The sequence below is a fragment of the Haliotis asinina genome, chromosome 2 (genome assembly GCF_037392515.1).
Source record: "Haliotis asinina isolate JCU_RB_2024 chromosome 2, JCU_Hal_asi_v2, whole genome shotgun sequence".
Classification (NCBI taxonomy): Eukaryota; Metazoa; Mollusca; class Gastropoda; order Lepetellida; family Haliotidae; genus Haliotis; species Haliotis asinina.
The window spans coordinates 54,543,567-54,562,650 of record NC_090281.1 but is presented as its reverse complement, the minus strand read 5'-3'; the positions used below and the strand labels follow the sequence as shown (position 1 = coordinate 54,562,650).

General features: G+C 40.4%; 2 protein-coding genes across 2 annotated transcripts in view; both read right to left on the bottom strand.

The window, feature by feature from the left end:
- LOC137273959 (uncharacterized) overlaps positions 1 to 19,084 on the bottom strand; it is a 230,421-nt gene that overhangs the window by 174,363 nt on the left and 36,974 nt on the right. The window lies entirely within an intron of this gene.
- Positions 1,061 to 9,559, bottom strand: LOC137272702 (uncharacterized). The gene is made up of 8 exons (XM_067805083.1): positions 9,517 to 9,559; positions 7,685 to 8,872; positions 7,029 to 7,142; positions 6,067 to 6,180; positions 5,456 to 5,569; positions 3,975 to 4,088; positions 2,774 to 2,887; positions 1,061 to 2,235 (listed from the first exon to the last, which is right to left on the bottom strand). The coding sequence occupies exons 1-8, from the start codon at positions 9,557 to 9,559 to the stop codon at positions 1,790 to 1,792; spliced, it is 2,247 nt and encodes a 748-aa protein (XP_067661184.1). The 3' UTR covers positions 1,061 to 1,789.

Sequence of the window (19,084 nt, the reverse complement as noted above, 5' to 3'; positions counted from 1 at the left end):
TTTTATTAACTAGATGTTTCACCCCAAAAACATTTACATCCCCGCACATGTACCTTTCCTGTAAAATTCTATTGCTCTAGCCTCAACAAACCTAAAATAAAGTCAATTCCACCCAATTTTGTATCAAATTGTTTAATCTAATCATGTGTAATATTGTATCTCGGACTGTTTAATTGGGCTGTCTCCTCAAACGCTGAAGGTCATCAGTGGGTCCACAATACTGTATTCGGCGTCAAATATATTTTGCTTTAAATTCTTTAAATTCTGAGAGTGACTTACTATACTTACTGAAATTAATTCAGTGTACAATGTAATATTTTCTTATATATAGATACAAGAATAAAAAGTCTTCTACAACTTTTCTTTATGATCATATTATCATTTCGTAAAGAAGAAAAAAAAGGCACAGTATGATGGCAAATCCGTTCTGGTGAAATCCTATAGCCTACAAAGTTAGCATGACCATGGCCTGCACAACTATCACAGTTTGAAATATGTCATCACTCATCGTGCTTTTGGATGAGCTATAGCTATTTCTGTAAACTGGATGGGTTTACAAATGCGTTTATCTCACATACTCCACCTATCAGATTCTAAAACAGAATCAGCTTACCCGCTTTTCCATATTTCATAAATGGAAAGGAAGCAATATCGCAATGTCGCTGTATCGCTATGTCGCAATATCGCTGTATCGCCATATCGTGTCTCTATATCGCAATGTCGCCTTTTCGCGTTATCGCCATATCGCAATGTCGCCCAGTTTTATCGCCATTTCGTGTCGGGATATCGCCATTTCGTGTCGTGATATCGCCATTTCGTGTCTAGTTATCGCCATTTCGCGTCTTGTTATCGCCATATCGTGTCGTGATATCGCTATTTCGTGTCGTGTTATCGCTATATCGTGTCGGGTTTTCGCTATTTCGTTTTCTGGCCGTATCGCAATATCGCTATATCGTGTCGGCGTATCGCAATGTCGTGTCGTGCTATCGCTTTGTCGCAATGTCGCCTTGATTTTCCAGGGCGATAAAGCGATGGCCCGAATCAGCCACCATACGAAACCGTGTGGTCAAAACCACAACGGAACAGTGTCAGTTTGAGGCCATTTATTTTCTGTTTTCAGCATTTGTTTGCTGAACTGTTTTAGTTAACGGATGGACTATTTGACAGTTACTACACGATACAATCCCCGATATGCATTGACGTAAAATAGACGTGAAGGGTTATTACGAACGTATATACCATAGTGCAATGACTTCGAAATCCATCACTATTTCCGTACGTTTATAATTACTTATTCAAATTGTGCCTACCGTTATATTGACATTTAAACATAGTGTAATTATGCAGTTTAACAAACCCTGGAGATAAAAGTGTTGTTATCAATAATCTTTACTCCAAACAAAACTGCCGAGTACAATAAATCACTCGCCCATGTTTTAAAGAGGCTGAAAATAAAGACAGAAAATAAAGACAAGAAAGTCAATTTAAGAGTCTTTCTTCACACGGAGGTGATTCTTACCATGCCCTATTAGTTTTTAAGCAACAGTTTTCATCTAAGTAATAACGTTAATGACGTTTGAATTTTTGTGGAGGTCAAATCCAATTTTTAGGAGTAAACTTTCTTTTGCTCGGCAGTGTCATTTGAAATGACGCATACATAGATGGTGATGAAATACGCAGACAATACATAGACACTCCATGCAGTTTGTGTGATCAAAGTGTGGCAGGGCAATCATTCAGAGGACGCACAGGGGAACTTTGAGAAACCAGCCGCATGACGTATGTTAGATCAAGCCTTCCCTCCTTTTTTCCTGCTGTTACCCAGCTTTCTCAGCACATAGAGAACATCAGGCACTACAATCAGTAAGATGCTGAAAACAATGATCACACACCCTACACTACCCAGACCTTTGGCCGAAGGCCGGTCATCCTCATTAGAGACATATTTGTTAACCGTCTTGGTCAAGATGGACGTGTCCAGTAGCAGGTCGTTCTTGATCCTGCTCATCAGAACTTCTTCGTCAACCGTCTCCGCAGTACCATTGCCGTACCGGGTACATAAACAGTCTGTTTTCGGGTCTGCACCCGGAAAGGAGGACATAACTAGCGCGGTGGAGTATGTAGTCTGGAAGCGGATACCGGTAGCAAGGGGTGTTGCAACTATTGTCACCCCCGATGATGTCAGGAGAGTGTTGTCGACGTCGATTAGACGTGTGAAGACGTATTTGTAGCCGTCTATGAAAGCAAACGAATATGTCAGAATCTGGACTCACAAGCACGTTTGTACATGTATCTACACATCAAACATGAAGCCTTCTGATATTAAACAAACATAACGGGATCTGAGGAAACAATGGCGGGATCTAAAGAAATATAAGAATTTGTTTTTGTTTGAAATTTCTCCAAAAGGAACTACATGTATTTTACCCCTTATTTGTTATATTTACGTAGTTTCATTTATGTTCAATTTGTTTTCTTCATTTTATTGTGTATTGTGGATTTTGTTCTATGACTTCACTATAAAAATGAAAATTTAATTAATTGTTCATAAATTGTTCCTACGGTTTTAAATTTCCCACTTCAATGAGAAGAAATGGCTTACACATAAATAATTCTATAATGATAACAGATAAAAATATATGAAAAACGTTCGTTAATTAAACTTAAGTATAGAGTGAGTCTTGCTGTAGAAATGAGGCTATTTCTTCAAGAGGACACCTACATTTCGACATTTCTCGTCAGGAAATTCCACCATCAGTGGATGTACACTTACTGTTCTCGCATGTAACTCCGTGGAAGTCTCCTTCACAGTGACACAGAAAGTTTCCAGGTAGATCTTCACATGTCCCGCCATTCTCACAGGTCGTAGTCAGGCACTCATCGATGTCTGACACGTAGAACAGAATTAGATCATAAATTTTAGGATCAGATTGCGAGCTCGGAAAACACGTCAGAAAGTTTGTGACGGTATTATATCGTGTATGTTTGTTTCGTTGTATGCTGTTCATCCCATTGTGACAAAGATCTGCAATAGTCGAGTCTTAACTGGACATTACAATGACTGTCATTCTTAGCAACGATCTAACTGGAACGCGACATCATGTGTCTAATGCGTCAGCGCACCTGACCAACAGATTCCACGAATGAGTGAGTTTAGTTCTACGCCACGCTCCGCAATGTTAGAGCTATATGGCGGCAGTCTGTACATAATCGAGTTCGGACCAGACAGTCCAGTGACGAGCAGCATGAACATCGCAACGGTGAAACGATGACATGTGCCAAACAAATAAGTGAGCCGGGAAATCGCCTCTTAAGACAAGCATCGGTTACTGACGACCAGTTCTAACCCGGATCTTCACGGGTCCCGATACCGCCAAGCACTGGCTGCTGAAAACGTGTCACATAACAAATATGCCATGAGTTAATCGAACATAAGTCATATTCTATAATAGTAATACTACCGTAAGAGCAAAACTTGCTATCATATATCAACTGGCATATAGCAGTGTCGACATTGCGTTAATTGTCATGGTCAATGGCGTCATTAGAATTGTGCCTTTAATGCACATAAACAAGGAAGTTTGAATTGTGGCCAGCTCATCAACAATCACGCTGGTACGGGTAAGGTCACTTGTAACCAGTCAGAGACTAGATCTCTGATCACATTACACAGTGTGAAACAAAGGCCAGCCTGAACCACCTCACTTCCTTAGGTGAGATGGCAATATTCCACAAAGGGACATAATTGAGATGCACCTAAAATACAAACAGTTGTACCACGAAACTCTGTCTCAAATGACACTATAACCTGCTACATATTTAGTCATTGTATGGGCACTCCGTGTTCTACTAATTCCAAGCATTTGAATTACCAAAACAAGGAATACGGACGAAATAAGGAGTATCTGAGTAATGTATAGTAGAATGGATAAATAACGGATTATTACACTTGTTTTTACAATGAGGAACATTACCTGTTTCACAACGACCACCACTGAAGCCTTGTGAGCACAGACATACGAAACCATTGGCCATGTCGAGGCAGGTAGCGTTGTTTCTACACGGTCCGCTCAGACACTCATCAACGTCTGCAGGAAGTAATGCAAATATTAATAATAATGCTTTTGTATTCCAAGTACATGGTCGTCAGACCCCATTGCTCTCGGTGCCCTTGGTTTGGTACCTCCTGATCTCTTGGCGCAGATCAGGAGAGTGCCCGGATTCTCCACAGGGTGTACAGCCCTTCTGACACTCCTGGTAATTCAGGAGGCTGCAGTGCTGGAGAGCTTTCTTATTCTCCGGAAAGTTCTTGGTGGGCCCGACTAAGCAGCGTTTCCTGGAAGAAGTCTCATTCGCTGTCTGGACTGCGTGTAGAAGGGGCAAGGCCTGGGGTGGTGATGAGCCTTACCATCTCTGACATCCACCACACAAAAGCGACGAGCAAAACGCTGAAGATCACAGTCTGATTATTGTATTAACGCTTCTGAGGGGTTAGATAGACACACTTAGATAAACACACTTAGATAGACACACTTAGATAGACGCACTTAGATAGACACACTTAGATAGACCACTTAGATAGACACACTTAGATAGAAACACTTATCCCACTGGGTACCTAATGGATGAACAGAAGCACTTTGGAACAAACTCACTTGCCTAAGGTGAGACCATATGTATCACGTGTGCTTCGTCTTGTGAAGTCCTAGAAACTCTGTAGAACCATTAACATTAACAGATCCTAACACTATTGCAACACTGACGTAGGATACATTTATCTGTAGATATTCGTTCAACTTTGCTTAAAATCGCACATTCAACTGTATAAACAGTCCCTTAAATATTGGCATTACGTTGATTTCAAACGTCAAAGAACGTGGAACTAATTAATCTCGATCATCAAATGAAGCGTTACAGACATAATTCCTCAGTTGAAATTAAAAACAAATTTAGTATACAACACGTAAAGTAGAGACTGGATGGTCACGCTCCATTTGTGGTCCTATTCATTTTCTTCAAGGTTTTGCAGCTACTACTATGCTTTTAAGCATGTATATAAGCTGCTATTACGATGTGTTACTGTACTGGGGGTTCAAACCGTTAACGTGTTGAAATCTCGGTGTAAATATTTGACGTCAACGTCCTAAAATGATTAGCCTCGATCATCCGCCGTGAAACAGACACTATAAAGTACAACGGGCCAAGACGTAGTGAAAACTTATGAAAGGATGATGCCAGGTGTTCCTGGAGAGGGTTTGCATGTCCTGCTGTTCCGGAAGTCACTACTACAATTTACATTTAGGACTGATCAGTTGCTTCCTATGACCACACAATGTGAGAAAGGTGAATATCAATTTTGAAGTACACAACCAAGTCCGAGATGTTTTCGAAGAGCGTCACAACTCTTTTGTTGAATAGGTGTTTGATCGAGGGTAACAAATTCGGGATGTCTCACCTTCTTGGCACATATCGCCAGTAAAACCCGCTCGGCAGTCGCAGATAAATCCGTTAACGTCGTCCCTGCAAGAGGCGTTGTTTTGACATGGGAGACTTGCACATTCATCTATGTCTGGAATATGTAAACATGTTGTCAGTTCCAGCATCACTTAATATAGTCATTATGTGAATGTAAGGAGCACATTTCGTTAAGTTCCTAACCTGTAAAATTAGGGAACAAGACTCAGTATAATATCAAATCGTTGCAATCTGTTAGCTCCAAAACGTAATGAGCAAGAGATATGAAGACAAAATACATAATAATCATTAACTGATAGAGGCGGTGGGCTAGCCTTAGGCTTGTGGTTAAAGTGTTCGCCTGTTACGCCGACGACACGGGTTTCATTCCCCACATGGGTATAATGGTTGAAGGCCATTTCTGTTGCTCAGAGCGGCGTAAATTCATACTCACTCACTCATAAACTGCGACACGTTCACAAAGAGTGGACTACTAAGTATTAACTATCACCTTTATCGAGACAATATATTGAATACATATGGACATTGCTACTGAAATCTCGGAAACATCTGTGTGGGTGAGGAATAATGAAAGGAGACTGTATCACTTACTTGTTTCACAGAGAGTTCCATTGAAGCCCATGAGGCACTCGCAGTAAAATCCGTTGACGCCATCATGACATGTGGCGTTATTCTGACAAGGGCTGTTCCAACACTCATCGATGTCTGTCAACAATGATATCACACAAGTTTATTTGCTCCCAAACTGTGTAATGAACACTCATTTCCATTTAGTCATGTTGGGGTCTCTCTTGAAATAGCATTACACGTATAGTTCATAGCTGATGTTATTACATTTCCAAGCCCCACTTGTTTGGCTTGTTTCTGTTCAGACTGAAACCATTAAGTTTCCCCACTGAAACAATTTCGGCTTCTCGGTGATATCAGTTATTTATTAAGGGTAGTTCCAACAGCCGCTTATGTCTGTCATATTTCAAGAAACATATTTGTGATACGCTACAGTGATGAATAAGGCACATGTTGCATTAAGACCGAATTTATTTTGGACCTTCCTTCTGACTCGCCCTATTGGTTAATAAGTGTGCATGTATATTGTTTACAACGTTGGTGTAAAAGAAAATACATGCTTGACGATTCCCAGAAGGAAATGCCGTGGTTGTAAAGGGGAGATAACTGTGAACATTGCATGAATGGATTACTGATAATCAGTGATGGCATAAGGTGTTCGCAAAAAGGGTAACCATGTCCTGTACTACTGCAGCACCCATCATCCGCAAAAGTTGCCTAAGAATGGAAACAAATTTTCCTGACGGCACACAGACGTATTCCCCCTGCAATGGGACAATGTCACTGGTCCTCGGGATCAACCTGTGTTACTATGCCTTAAAGATTAATCTTAAGATTAAAGATTCACGATTAACCAATGAAACAAATTCCATCGGGTGTTAAAGTCGAAATCGGGGTGGAAATTATAATTATGTATGATTGAAAGCATTGACACCGGTTGTTTGATAAGACAATGTATCCTCCCTGTCGGTAGAACTACTTCGTACCTATTTCACACAAAGAACCGTTGAACCCGGACCGGCAGATGCATGAGAAATTGTAGATAAGGTCATCGCAGGTTGCGTTGTTGTAGCACGGGTTGCTGGCACACTCATCTTTATCTGAAGAGGGATCAAGCCATCTAAATCACGCACATTTTCCTGTAGTTTACCACCCATGCTGCTAAAGATGAACTAAAATTCTATGTAGACATATTTTGTTGTTTCACGGATACATACCTGCAGATCTTAACCATTTTTCTTTATACATTTTATTTACATTTGAAGTGAGCTTTTTTCCAACAGAAATAATATTACCAGAATTCTCAAAGTATTTGCTAAGATTTAGCAATCTCTGAAAGGTACTGTTGTACCAGGCAGGGTATAAACATTTTCACACGCGGATGTAGGAAGTGGTGAACTTACAAAATCAGTTCATATCCAGAATATTCAAATATTGAACTTGTGAACTTTATGTGAATTTGAACCTTTATCTTAGGCTCATTTTGCAAGGACTTTCCAAACAGCCTCCCCAATATACACACAATGATATAGATATAATAGATCCTTACACTACAAATACCACAAAAACAAGATGTAATAAACTCATATCATAGCGTGTGTTTCCTAAGATATAATGGCGGCAACTTATTATATATACGTACCAAATATCATTCCCAGGGGGAAACTAGTCATATCCTTTTTATCAAGAGACTGATCATACACTATAACTCCCCTTGGTGTGGAAATGTTGACGAGGTCAGTTTGGGTTCGTATGTCTACCATAAGCGTCATCACCTGGGTATCACAACCGCTGACAGTGGACGTTACGGTATCAACGACAGACATGTACATCCCGTTGAAGGCGTCCACGAAGTTGAGGCTGTCGATGGTGTAGTTGTTCAAATACCTGTCAGCTGAGGGAACTATTGCCATGTCGCTGCTGGCGATGTTGGATGGAGTTCCAACGTTGATGACAACCACGACACAAGGAAGAGATGCCTCCACGCAACGTTCATTTAAAGCCGTGCTGAGATCAACATCTAAAAATTCCCCCACGTTTAGGATTGACGTAACACCAGAGCTGTCGGTGATCACCGTGTTGTCGTACGCTGAGACGATCCTGTAGATGACACCACCAAGTATGCTAAGGGGAGAGAAGACAAAGTGTTCTCCAAAACATTCAGTAGGAATCATCATTTCAACAAGGAGATTGCACGTGTTCGCTGCGCCGGGGACCATAGCACATTCATGTCCACTGACCACAGCCACCTTCTTGTCGCTGAGGATGACGGTACCCGTGACGTCATCGCTGCACACGAATCCAAATACGTCGGCTCTATTTAAGGTGATGACCACGACATCCCCGTCCGATGTATTCGCAGACAGACACATAACGCCATGCTTGACGCTCATCGTTACTGTTGTATTGTCTTCAACAGCTGCTACCAGAATGAAGTTGTTGTATGGATTGACGTCGTTCCTGTTGTACGTAACTGCAATGTAACTGGATGTGAGGACGTCGGTAGGGATGGCCATGTAACCTCCAACGTCGTTGACACCGGCGTCGTCAGTGTAGAACACGTACAGGTACACGTCTTCGGTGGCGTTGATGACCACTGCTGAATGCTGACTGGACATCGAGGCAAATCCAGTGTACCCAACATCGTTTACGCTGAGAGACTCGTTGTGGACTTGGTTGGCTTGTAAAAAGACAACTCTGGATGCATGTGACATTAAGTTTATTCTTATTTCCGTTGGTTTGTCTGTTATGAACATCAGTCTTGCTGACCCAGTTGTGTTCAAGAATGGAAGAAGGAAGTTTCTCCCTTTCTGAGTTTTTTCAGAGTGAGCTGAAATTTAAGTTAATATCAGATAAGTCACAATTATTTTCAATGTCGATTTGATCAGTTTTGTTTTACCATTTATATGCTGATTTTAAAATTCAAAGGACATATTTCCGTAAGGTCTTGACATTTCACGAGCATTTAATTTATGCTGCCACTAACGATCATCAGAAATGACCTGTTATACTTTGAATTTGAACTGACTTCACAGAACATTCCACGTTGTTGCATAGTTGCAACCCCGTTTGTCATGACATCAACCACTGGTTTATTTGTACCTGATATAACGTAGAAGCCGGGGATATATTGCTGATCATGAATTTCTTGTGTGTTGTTGTTGTTGTTGTTGTAGCTGTATGTAGTTGTTTTGTTGTGCTACCTTTTCAGTAACGTGCACGTGGAATATTGGATCACAACATACCGGGCACAACAAAAGTAGTCGTAGAAATACAGTGGGATGGGTGGCAATGAGCCATAGTAGGACATTGGTTCAAGAGAAGAGCTTTAAAGATGGCAATTGTTTTACTGTTACTGACATTAAAGGGGACTCAGTCACTCTCATACTAACATCGTGCTACTGATACCGATCCGCTAGACAGCATGGATTACTGTGCCCTGTTATACATACGATTCACTCATGTGTGCATTACCTGATGTTGTCAAAATGACAGCCACCAACAGCTCGACAAGCATCTGAAAAAAATCATGGAGAAAATATAGGACTTCATTAAATGTGTTTTGAACATTGATCTCAGTAGCTAGGCGTTGACTTAACACCCAGTACGGCTTGTTTACTGTCCTCCTGTGGTGTTTTCTAAACACAACGATTGTGTATAATGTAAATAGCTAGTATTTACACATATCCTTTTATTGTTACATTCGTTCAAGTTGTTCTGGCGACCGAAAGCAGCAGTAGCGATTGTAGTAGCAGCAGCATCAGTAAAAGAACTTTAACAAGCAGTGATTGTTGTAGCATAGTGGTGATCGGTACTACTACCAGCAGCAGCAGCAGCAGCAGCAGTAGTAGTAGTAGTAGTAGCAGTAGCAGCATCAGCAGCAGCAGTAGTAGTAGTAACAGGAGCAGGTGATGCAGGAGAGGTAGTAATGATGTGTATATGTGACAATTGAAGAAGTCACAGTAGATGTGAAGTAGACGTAGTGATTGTCTTTGCAGTTGGGGTATTAGTGGTAGTAGCAACAGTAGAAGAGGTACCAGTAGTAGTAATAGGTAGTAGTAGGTAGAAGTAGTTGTTGTTGTAGTAGTAGCAGCAGCAGCTGTGGTAGTAATGGTAGTAGCAGTAATTGAAACTCTATTGGTGGAACATAAGGCATCAAAATATAAGATCTTTGAGCTGCCGAACCCCTAAGTTAGGGTACTTCGAAGGGTACTTCGAACGTATCAGCCAGATCTAACAACTCCTCCTCGGACAAGCGCTTAATCTGCGCCACTGATGCCTGATGCCTGAACGGTATCATGCTTAATTGATTTGTCCAACAGAAAACAAACAAATACCATTTATCTATTTTCCAATCATTCATCAAATGCAAAATTATATAGATAATATACCTACAATACAAAATTTAACTTACGACCAGACCAATTTAATTTCTTGATTTACGGATTTTTGTCCTCAGAAATGACATGAGGGAATGAAAAAAATGTAAAACATCTGTAGTTAATCTGAGATGTTGTTGAAATGAGATGTAGTTCTCAGGGGAGTAAACCATCCTCCCAAAACGCAGACCTGTTAAAACACCTGTTATTGGTGGCTGCATCAGTGATTAGTAGGCTGTACCCATGTTTAAGAAAAATGGTATCACCGATCTGATGAGTTTTGACAATGTAGCAAGTGATCAATATTTCTCAATAGATCATAATTATATAAAAGTTGTCAAAAATATCCATTGTGGCAATCTGATAGTATACAATAATATTTTACCAGAAACATGGTATGCATATTTTAAAGATTTATTAAATTCTATATCACATGATGACTGTGACCAGGAGTAGGAATAAGGATATGATGGCACCTTACATAATCATTCTTCAATCTATCGTTCAGAATCATGTAACTTGAAGAAGAGGCAGATTCTATTGTACTTTCATGGATTTCAAGGAAATGTTCAACATGGTTGACAAAAGAAACAAATTACCTCATTTTCTCATATGAAATGGTATCCATGGAAAAGTATTTCGTGTTCTTTATACTATATATGACCATTTTGATTGTCCCACTAGGGTTAGACAAGGATGTCCACTTTGTACCTTTTAGTTCTCCAGATTTATTTAAATATTTACCAGGCCCGTCATTAATTACGGGTGACCAGGAAGCTATTTGTAATAATTAGTGTGCTATTTGTATCTGCATTTTGGGAGGTTGCGTTATGGGATTAAACCTGTACACCACACTAAAACTGAAATAACATCAACAAATCAGACCGGTCAAAGAACAATGGGACTTAATCCTAATAACTGGACCAACAGGGTATAACCTAGGAAACACCTAATTATCGTCTTGTCACGAAGTAGCACTGGTAGAAGCAGTAGTAGCTGAAGTAGTAGTAGCTGAAGTAGTAGTGGCTATACTTTAAATTTACTAATCCACAAATTTACTCATTAGTCCCAAATTTGAAAGTACACGTAGGAACTGAGTGAAAATTTACAAAAAAAAGTTAAAATACCGTAAGAAACAAATAGGAGCCAGTCAGGCTAGTGCCTGGAGATTTATTAGCCCAGCCACCCACGGACCAGTGGCGATTTCAGGCAGTATATTTGTGAGCGAGTGATTTTGGTTTTCCTTCGCTTTTGGCAGTATTCCAGCAATAGCATTAGCATGTGATTCTTGAGGTACGAATGGTGTGTACAAGTGGAAAAAACATCCGACTGCTAAGAGACACAGTAAAAAGTTCAGAAATAACATATAGCAAAAATGGATCCGCGAGACTTTCATCGAGCTTTTGATGAAATTCAAAGACTTTAGCCTGCCACCAAGTCAACTACTCATCTGTAGAAACAGATTCAGTTTAATTTAAAACACAAAGTAGCGATAAAAACACATGAAGGGAATTCCCTTCATTGATGTATGGACATCAAGCCGTTAAACATGTCTTGCACCACCGGTAGCACAGGCCACTTAAACAGTTTCTGTAAAATAAATGTTTGCTTGTTGCCAGACGCTGTAGAGAATAAACACACAGAATATACGCCCTGAGTGCTTGAATATGTTGTCAAGAGTAATTGTAACGCCCTTGAAGTTCGGCCTTAATCTTGACTAGCAAGTAAAAGAGTACAAGGCTGTTTCCATAGAGATGATGTAACACATGAGAAGTCGGAAAGAAATGCTTTCAAATTGTAATGTGTGAGATTCTAGTCACTGGTTTATATCTACTCTTCCAAGAGTAGATTTGTTTGTTGTTTAACGTCAAATTCAGCAGTATTCCTACATGTAAATGATAGGCTCTTGACAATCGTTTTAGACAATTGGGATACGATGACATGTGTCAATAAGGTCAGCCAGACTGACCACCTGATCACGTTAGTTGCCTCTAACGCCAAGCATGGGTTACTGAAGATCAATTCTAGCCCGGTTTTTCACGGGTACAAGATGTGATGAAACTAAAAGGCACATGCCGCACTGGTCATGGCCGGTGGCAAGAGTATATTCAAGAACCAGCCTGGTTCCCTGGGTCTGATGCGCCTGCGCTAACGCTCCATCAGTGTCTGAGCGTTAGCGCATGCGCACCAGATCCAGGGAACCAGGCTCATTCAAGAACCAGTTCTGGTTCCAAATTGCTCGACTGTTAGACAGAACCTAGTGTACAACCGTGCTTGACTGTCACAGCTGTTGACAGGCGTAGTTTTATTTCCAACAAAGATTGTCGGTACCTTAATGACAACCATGAGATCATTCGAAACGTTATGAAACGTTCTTTGTCACTGGAAGTAATAAGGTCTCGTGAAGTACCGTGACCTACTTACATGCCCTATAGCTGGTGGATCATAGTTGGCGGAGCCAGTGGTATTGATAGGAAGAATAACAATGACAATACCTAAACAAAAACAACAACATTTCCATATCGTAAAATGTCTGTGCTCCCTCCAGACTCCACTGTGCGGTTCGCAGTGTATCATAAGCAGGTATTTGAGAAACGATATCAGTAATGACACCGGGTGTTTCGATAAACGTTAGCCTAACCTGCTCTACCTGTAGCAGCAGTTAAACACACATAAGAAGACAAGTCAGTGTTTCATCATAATAGCATGTGGTGCAAGTGAAAATGTAGAGAACTATCTCGGATTTTACTCATACGTGCAAAATCTTTTAAACTTCTCAACGCCAAGGACGTACTTCACTTCCATAACGTCCCTTGGGGTGTATGCATATGCTTTTATCAATAAGATTGTTTTTACATCATATAGATTTGACATTTTCCATCCATCAAATGCAAAATATGATGATCAATTTGTGCAGAAACCGTATCGACTAAAAGCTGTTTATTTTCCCTTTTTATATTGACTTACTTTTAGTGGTTAATGTGTTTTTTCCAGATTGTTGTACTTGTAAGAACAGTTAAAACAGGGAGTAAGTGCATATTGCTTGACGCCATTGAACACCTATTCTCGGTGAAAGGAATAATCTGATCGGGTACATTTTACATTCGGCAACATTACATTCAGTAATGTTCGTCTTGTAATTATGCAAGTTCCGTAAATCTGAATCAAAACAATGCTAAGCTTCGTGACACCGCACTCTGCAATATCTATATACGAGCACGTTTTGAGGTGAGGAGTCCCATCTGGAAATCTGCGAAACTCGTTGTGAGCATTATCATAGAAAAGTAGGCAAGATTTCGAATACGGTTTTTTCCAAGAATAGGGAATTATCATACACTGGGGTGCGAATACCGCGGTAGTAAGGATAATCTGTGGGAAATTTGTTTTAATGTCGCATTTAAGATGAATGCACGCATGGCAATTACATGTAGTTAAATGTACATCATTTGTCAAGATCCGAGTTATAATAGGTCTTCTGAAACTAACGGAATCGGGTGGTCATGTTCGCTGATTTGGTTGACACATGCCATCGTACGAGATTGTGTAGATTTAAGGTTCTTGGTGTTCTGGATTGTCTGATACAGACTCGATTATTTACAGACCACCGTTATATGGCTGAAGCCTTGCTGAATGTGGCGCTGAACTTAAAAAAACCCCACAAAACATAGCCGAGTCTTACATAGCCTGCTAAACTCATTATAAGAAATCCTTGTTTTATTCCCTTTATGTCGTGTACCAGGCGCGACAACAACAAGTGTCATTATTTTACGCAAGGATCAATCCCACCAATATTCCACCTTCTGAGCTTTCTCCAATAGAGCATGAAGGAAACGGTTCAAGACCAATATTGTCGGCACCCATGAGTGATGAGTATGGTTTTACACCGCTTTTCGTAATATCCCGACAACATAGATTTATATATCTAAGAATGCCAGCAATAGACTTCAAGAACATTTGAACACACATAAAGGTTATCCGGATGTTCTATGAACTATAATATTCACTTGACGTTTGTACATTAAAGAATTATAATAATATAATGTTATATAAAAGACAAGTTGAAAATGACTTACTGCTGCTCTAGCTCTTGCTGTTGCTGTTGCTGTTGCCGCGACTGCTGGTGCTCCTGCTGCTGTCGACACTCATGTATGATTGGTGTTTTGGTCGTGGCAAGATACTGCAACTTTGAAGCTTTCAAAGTGATATTGATTTTCCCTTGTAAAATCGTTGAAAGAAATATCTAACAGTAGATTGCTGTTTATCACTGTATGTTTCATCCAAATGAAGAAAATCAAACAGCTATAATGGATTCACTTGGCAAAACCCAACAGACAAGGCCATGCTGGGAGAGAAATGTATTGATTAATAAATCCTTCGTTTCATGTAACTATTTATCTTAACATAGTGGATGAATAATACATCCATCACTTTCAACATGTTTCATTCGTTTTATAGATTTGGCTGGGAAATAATTGTGCACTTGAAATGCTAGATGGGCAATTGTACTTCCAAGAGAAGACTACAATGGGTGAAAAGATGGAACGTGTACTATACATTACATGGATTAAATAGCCTTGCTTGTCTCTCTGCGATTTTATCTGTGATATGCCACACAAGAGCATTTTGTCCTTTTGTTTCCAGTTACTGTACCAACTCTATCGCATCTGTTTGTTCTTTCATAGCGACTTGGGCCAATTAGAGGCACTATTTGTGCCCATCGCATTGACGTACAAGCACAGTATCACACTTTTTCTTTTTACCTATCCCATATACGTCACAGGTGGCATATGCACTCGCTCTAGTCTGCTACTGATGCAGTGAAAGACTTATTACTCCTTACGACTTGCCTGAAATCGATAATAGAAACTTAGCGGCGAACAGCTTCCAAACCGAGAACACCTGCCACGTATGGAATGTAAACAATTTATCCGTACATCGAAAACTGTCACACTCGGTGTTGTCGGTATTTCCCGAACTGGTTTCAATCACAAGCTGTGCGTAGGATATTCGAAAAGAGCGCTCCAACGGATGTCACTCTGTGGGGTTAGACTGAAATGATGTTCGACCGGCAGAGGTTCGATTTAATGCAACGTTGGTTATTTCATAGTCTTTATTATTTCATATTTTAACGTATTGATTTGATATTATTATAAATATTGGAATAATTATATGGTAACTCCCTAGAGGGAAATGGTTGCTGTTATTGAGAGAAATGCTTTATTTATTTTTAGAGGAGTGTGGTGCAATAACAGTCGTAACAAGGTATTTTATTGCCAAAAAGAAACTAAACTAAAATACTAACGTAAAAATATGTTTGATACATATAAAGTAAAAAAACACCTCGGATTTCCGCCTATTACGGAAACACCCGACAGTTAATGAGCAGAGGCGGTATTACGTGACATGACGTCAAATGCCACTACTGCAGGTGGCTTCCTCTTTGATTATATTTGACAACTTGACAGTGACCTTTTATTCTGAACCTGTAACAGGTGTTCCCAACATCACTTTTATCTGGAAGTTAGGCCGCACCAATACGAGCTGATTTTACGTCGTGCAGGAGAAGCTCCCAGTGCATATGAAGAAGAAGAATTCATCGAAATAGAGGAACCAGTTTGATTCAATTCAATTCAGTTTATATCTTTATTCGGTATTTTGGTCATGTGAACCAAAGTACAATAGATTGTGACGACATAGCCGTAACACGTTACGGGAAGAACATACATACATCTTCATGAAAAGGAAAACACGTGTTTCATGAAAATTGCGACAGAAGTTATGGTTTGGGTAGTTTACGTACATACATACATACATACATACATACATACATACATACATACATACATACATACATACATACATACATACATACATACATACATACATACATACATACATACATACATACATACATACATACATACATACATACATACATACATGTTTGATGTAATTTACTGAATGCCCAAATCAAGGTGTTATCACTTAGTGCTGTAAGGTATGTTTCAGGCTGTAATAATGATTTGAAAGTCGAGTAAAGACATGCCAAAACCTGGATATGTATATCACGGATTCTTCGTACAAAAGTGCTCTTAAACATTTGTACTTTACTTGCATATTGCTCTGTCCAAACAAAACCAGTTGTGAAAAGTAAGTGACGGACATCTGAAACCCATGTATGTTTACAATTTTCATCACGTATTGTGAACAATAAATAGTGGTGAAGATGTGATTTCATTCTTAATATTTTTAAGCAAAATGTTGTTCTCAAATTCACCAGGGAATCTTTTAATGAGTAGAGAAAATGTAAACTGGGATTATTTTGATTGCATTTTTTTCACTGTTTTCTTATGGAAAATAGGTTTTAAAACTTTAAAATCTGACACCATTACTTGTGCTTTGTGAACCAGAGAGAATGAAAAAAGATTGGATATGTGTTTGCATTTAATCTTTCTGTGGACAAACTACGTATTAATTTCCGCTTCTTTCAGAGGGTTCTGTGCACAGGAGCTGTTTGCATACTGTACGGAAATAAACGCAGTCTCTATGACAACAGACATGAAGTACAGCTTCATTAAGGATTAATGCTTCTCTATCTTCGGACAATACCTCATCAACTGTATGAAAATATATGTCAACATGTATAGACCAAATTGTGCCACTGGGCTACAGTGTCGTCTTTATGTTGCTCGTTGACAAAGAAGTGGTTTCCTTAGTAACATACTAATACATAAAGGGGTAATAGAGATATAGGCAGGTGTGTGCGTGTGTGTGAGGTGGTAGTGGGTGGGTGGTGGAAGGGTCGATGCGAGTAGGTGGGGTAGTGATAGCAGGTGGATGGGTAGATGCAAGAAGGTGTCGTTGTGATAGCAGATGGATGGGAGTGAGTAGTGGTTGAAGGGAGATGGGAGTAAGTGGGATAGTAATAGTTTCCTGGGTAGTAATGTTCACTGGATAGTAGGTGGTAGTAGATTGATAATGTGCAGTATAGTAGTAGGCAGAAGTCGTGGCAGATAACAGTGTTGGGGTAGTAGCTGGTGGATTGGTAGATGAGGGTGTGCAGGATAGTGGTAGACGGGTGACTGGGTAGATGATAGAGAGTATGGCAGTAGACGGTAGACGACTTGGCAGATGATAGTCTGAGGCGGTGATAGTAGGTGACTAGGTAGATCATTGTGGTGGTGATATAGGTGACCGTGTAGATGATAGTCTGAGGCGATGGTAGTAGGTGACTAGGTAGATCATTGTGGTGGTGATATAGGTGGCCGGGTAGATGATAGTCTGAGGTGGTGATAGTAGGTGACTGGGTAGATCATTGTGGTGGTGATGTTTGAGTGACGGAGTAGATGATACTCTGCTCCAGGGATGGTGATAGTAAGCTACAGGGTAGATGATAGTCTGAGAGTAGTGATAGTAAGTGACAGGTTAGAAGAGTGTTTGGGGGTGGTGATGGTAAATGATCGGGTAGATGATAGTCTGGGGTGTCTCACCTCATCTTACCTCACCTCTCCATGTCCCATGTTGGTGGTAGGAAGGACCTGGGTAGATGATATTGAGCAGGGTAGTGGTACGTAGGAGCTTTGGTAGATGAAAGTATGAAGGGTTGTTGTAAGCCCTTCATAAACGAGATGGTGGTGCTTGAGATAGATGTAGGCAGGTGTCGGTGTAAATGACAGTGCGCAGGGTAGTGATAGGCACGTACCGGGGTAGATGATAGTGTGAAGGGTACTGATAGGCACGTGCCGGTGTAGATGGTAGTGTGAAGGTTAGTGATATTCAGGTGCCGAGGTAGATGAAAGTGTGAAGGGTTAGTGACAGGCACGTGTCGGTGTGGATGAAAATCTGGGAATTTCTCAGATAGTGGTAAGCAGGTGACATGGTAGATAATAGTGTGTAGGTTAGTGATAGCAGGTGACAGGGTAGATGATAGTGGTACGCAGGTGACAGGGTAAATGATAGTGTGAAGGGTAGTAGAACCTAGTTGACGTGGTAGAAGACGATGGGGACAGGGCAGGGTGAATATAAAATATCACGAAATGCTCCAAAGTATGCATGCGAATTCAGATAAAAACTGTCAACAGATCATAACTGTGTAAAGCACACTGGGACACAAGGAAGTGTCACACGCATTTCGCCCGCCTTTACTGGTCACTTAACACGGACAATCAATACAGCCTGGCGCAACGCAAGCCCACTTTCTTTCAGATTTAGTGATCATGAAGGCAAACCGAGTTTTCCTTGTTAGTGAGACTCTTACACTAACGTGGAACTTGTAACATCCTGTTGATTGAGCACGGGCTCTGGTTTAACATATAGCTTTACTAATGGAAACGGGGATTAATTCATATGATGGTACTGGATCCAAGATGGATTCCTGACAGTTCTCTGTTCGGTATGGTGGGTACGTTCTCACTGGTCCATTAGTGAGTGATATTTAAACTTGTTCCAGCAAAATCATGGCTGGGGACACCACTGACTTCAAACATTGCACCCGTGTGATAGCGGTTGATTAATCCACTAAGCTGCCCAACTGGCCCCATGTGTTAAAGGGGGTTAAGACAAATTAGTGGGGGTCGATGCCGGCTGGGTGTGTGATTGCGTCTTGAAATTTGTCAACATTCAATCTATGGAAACTCTTATGCATGGCAATATCCGTTATCCTT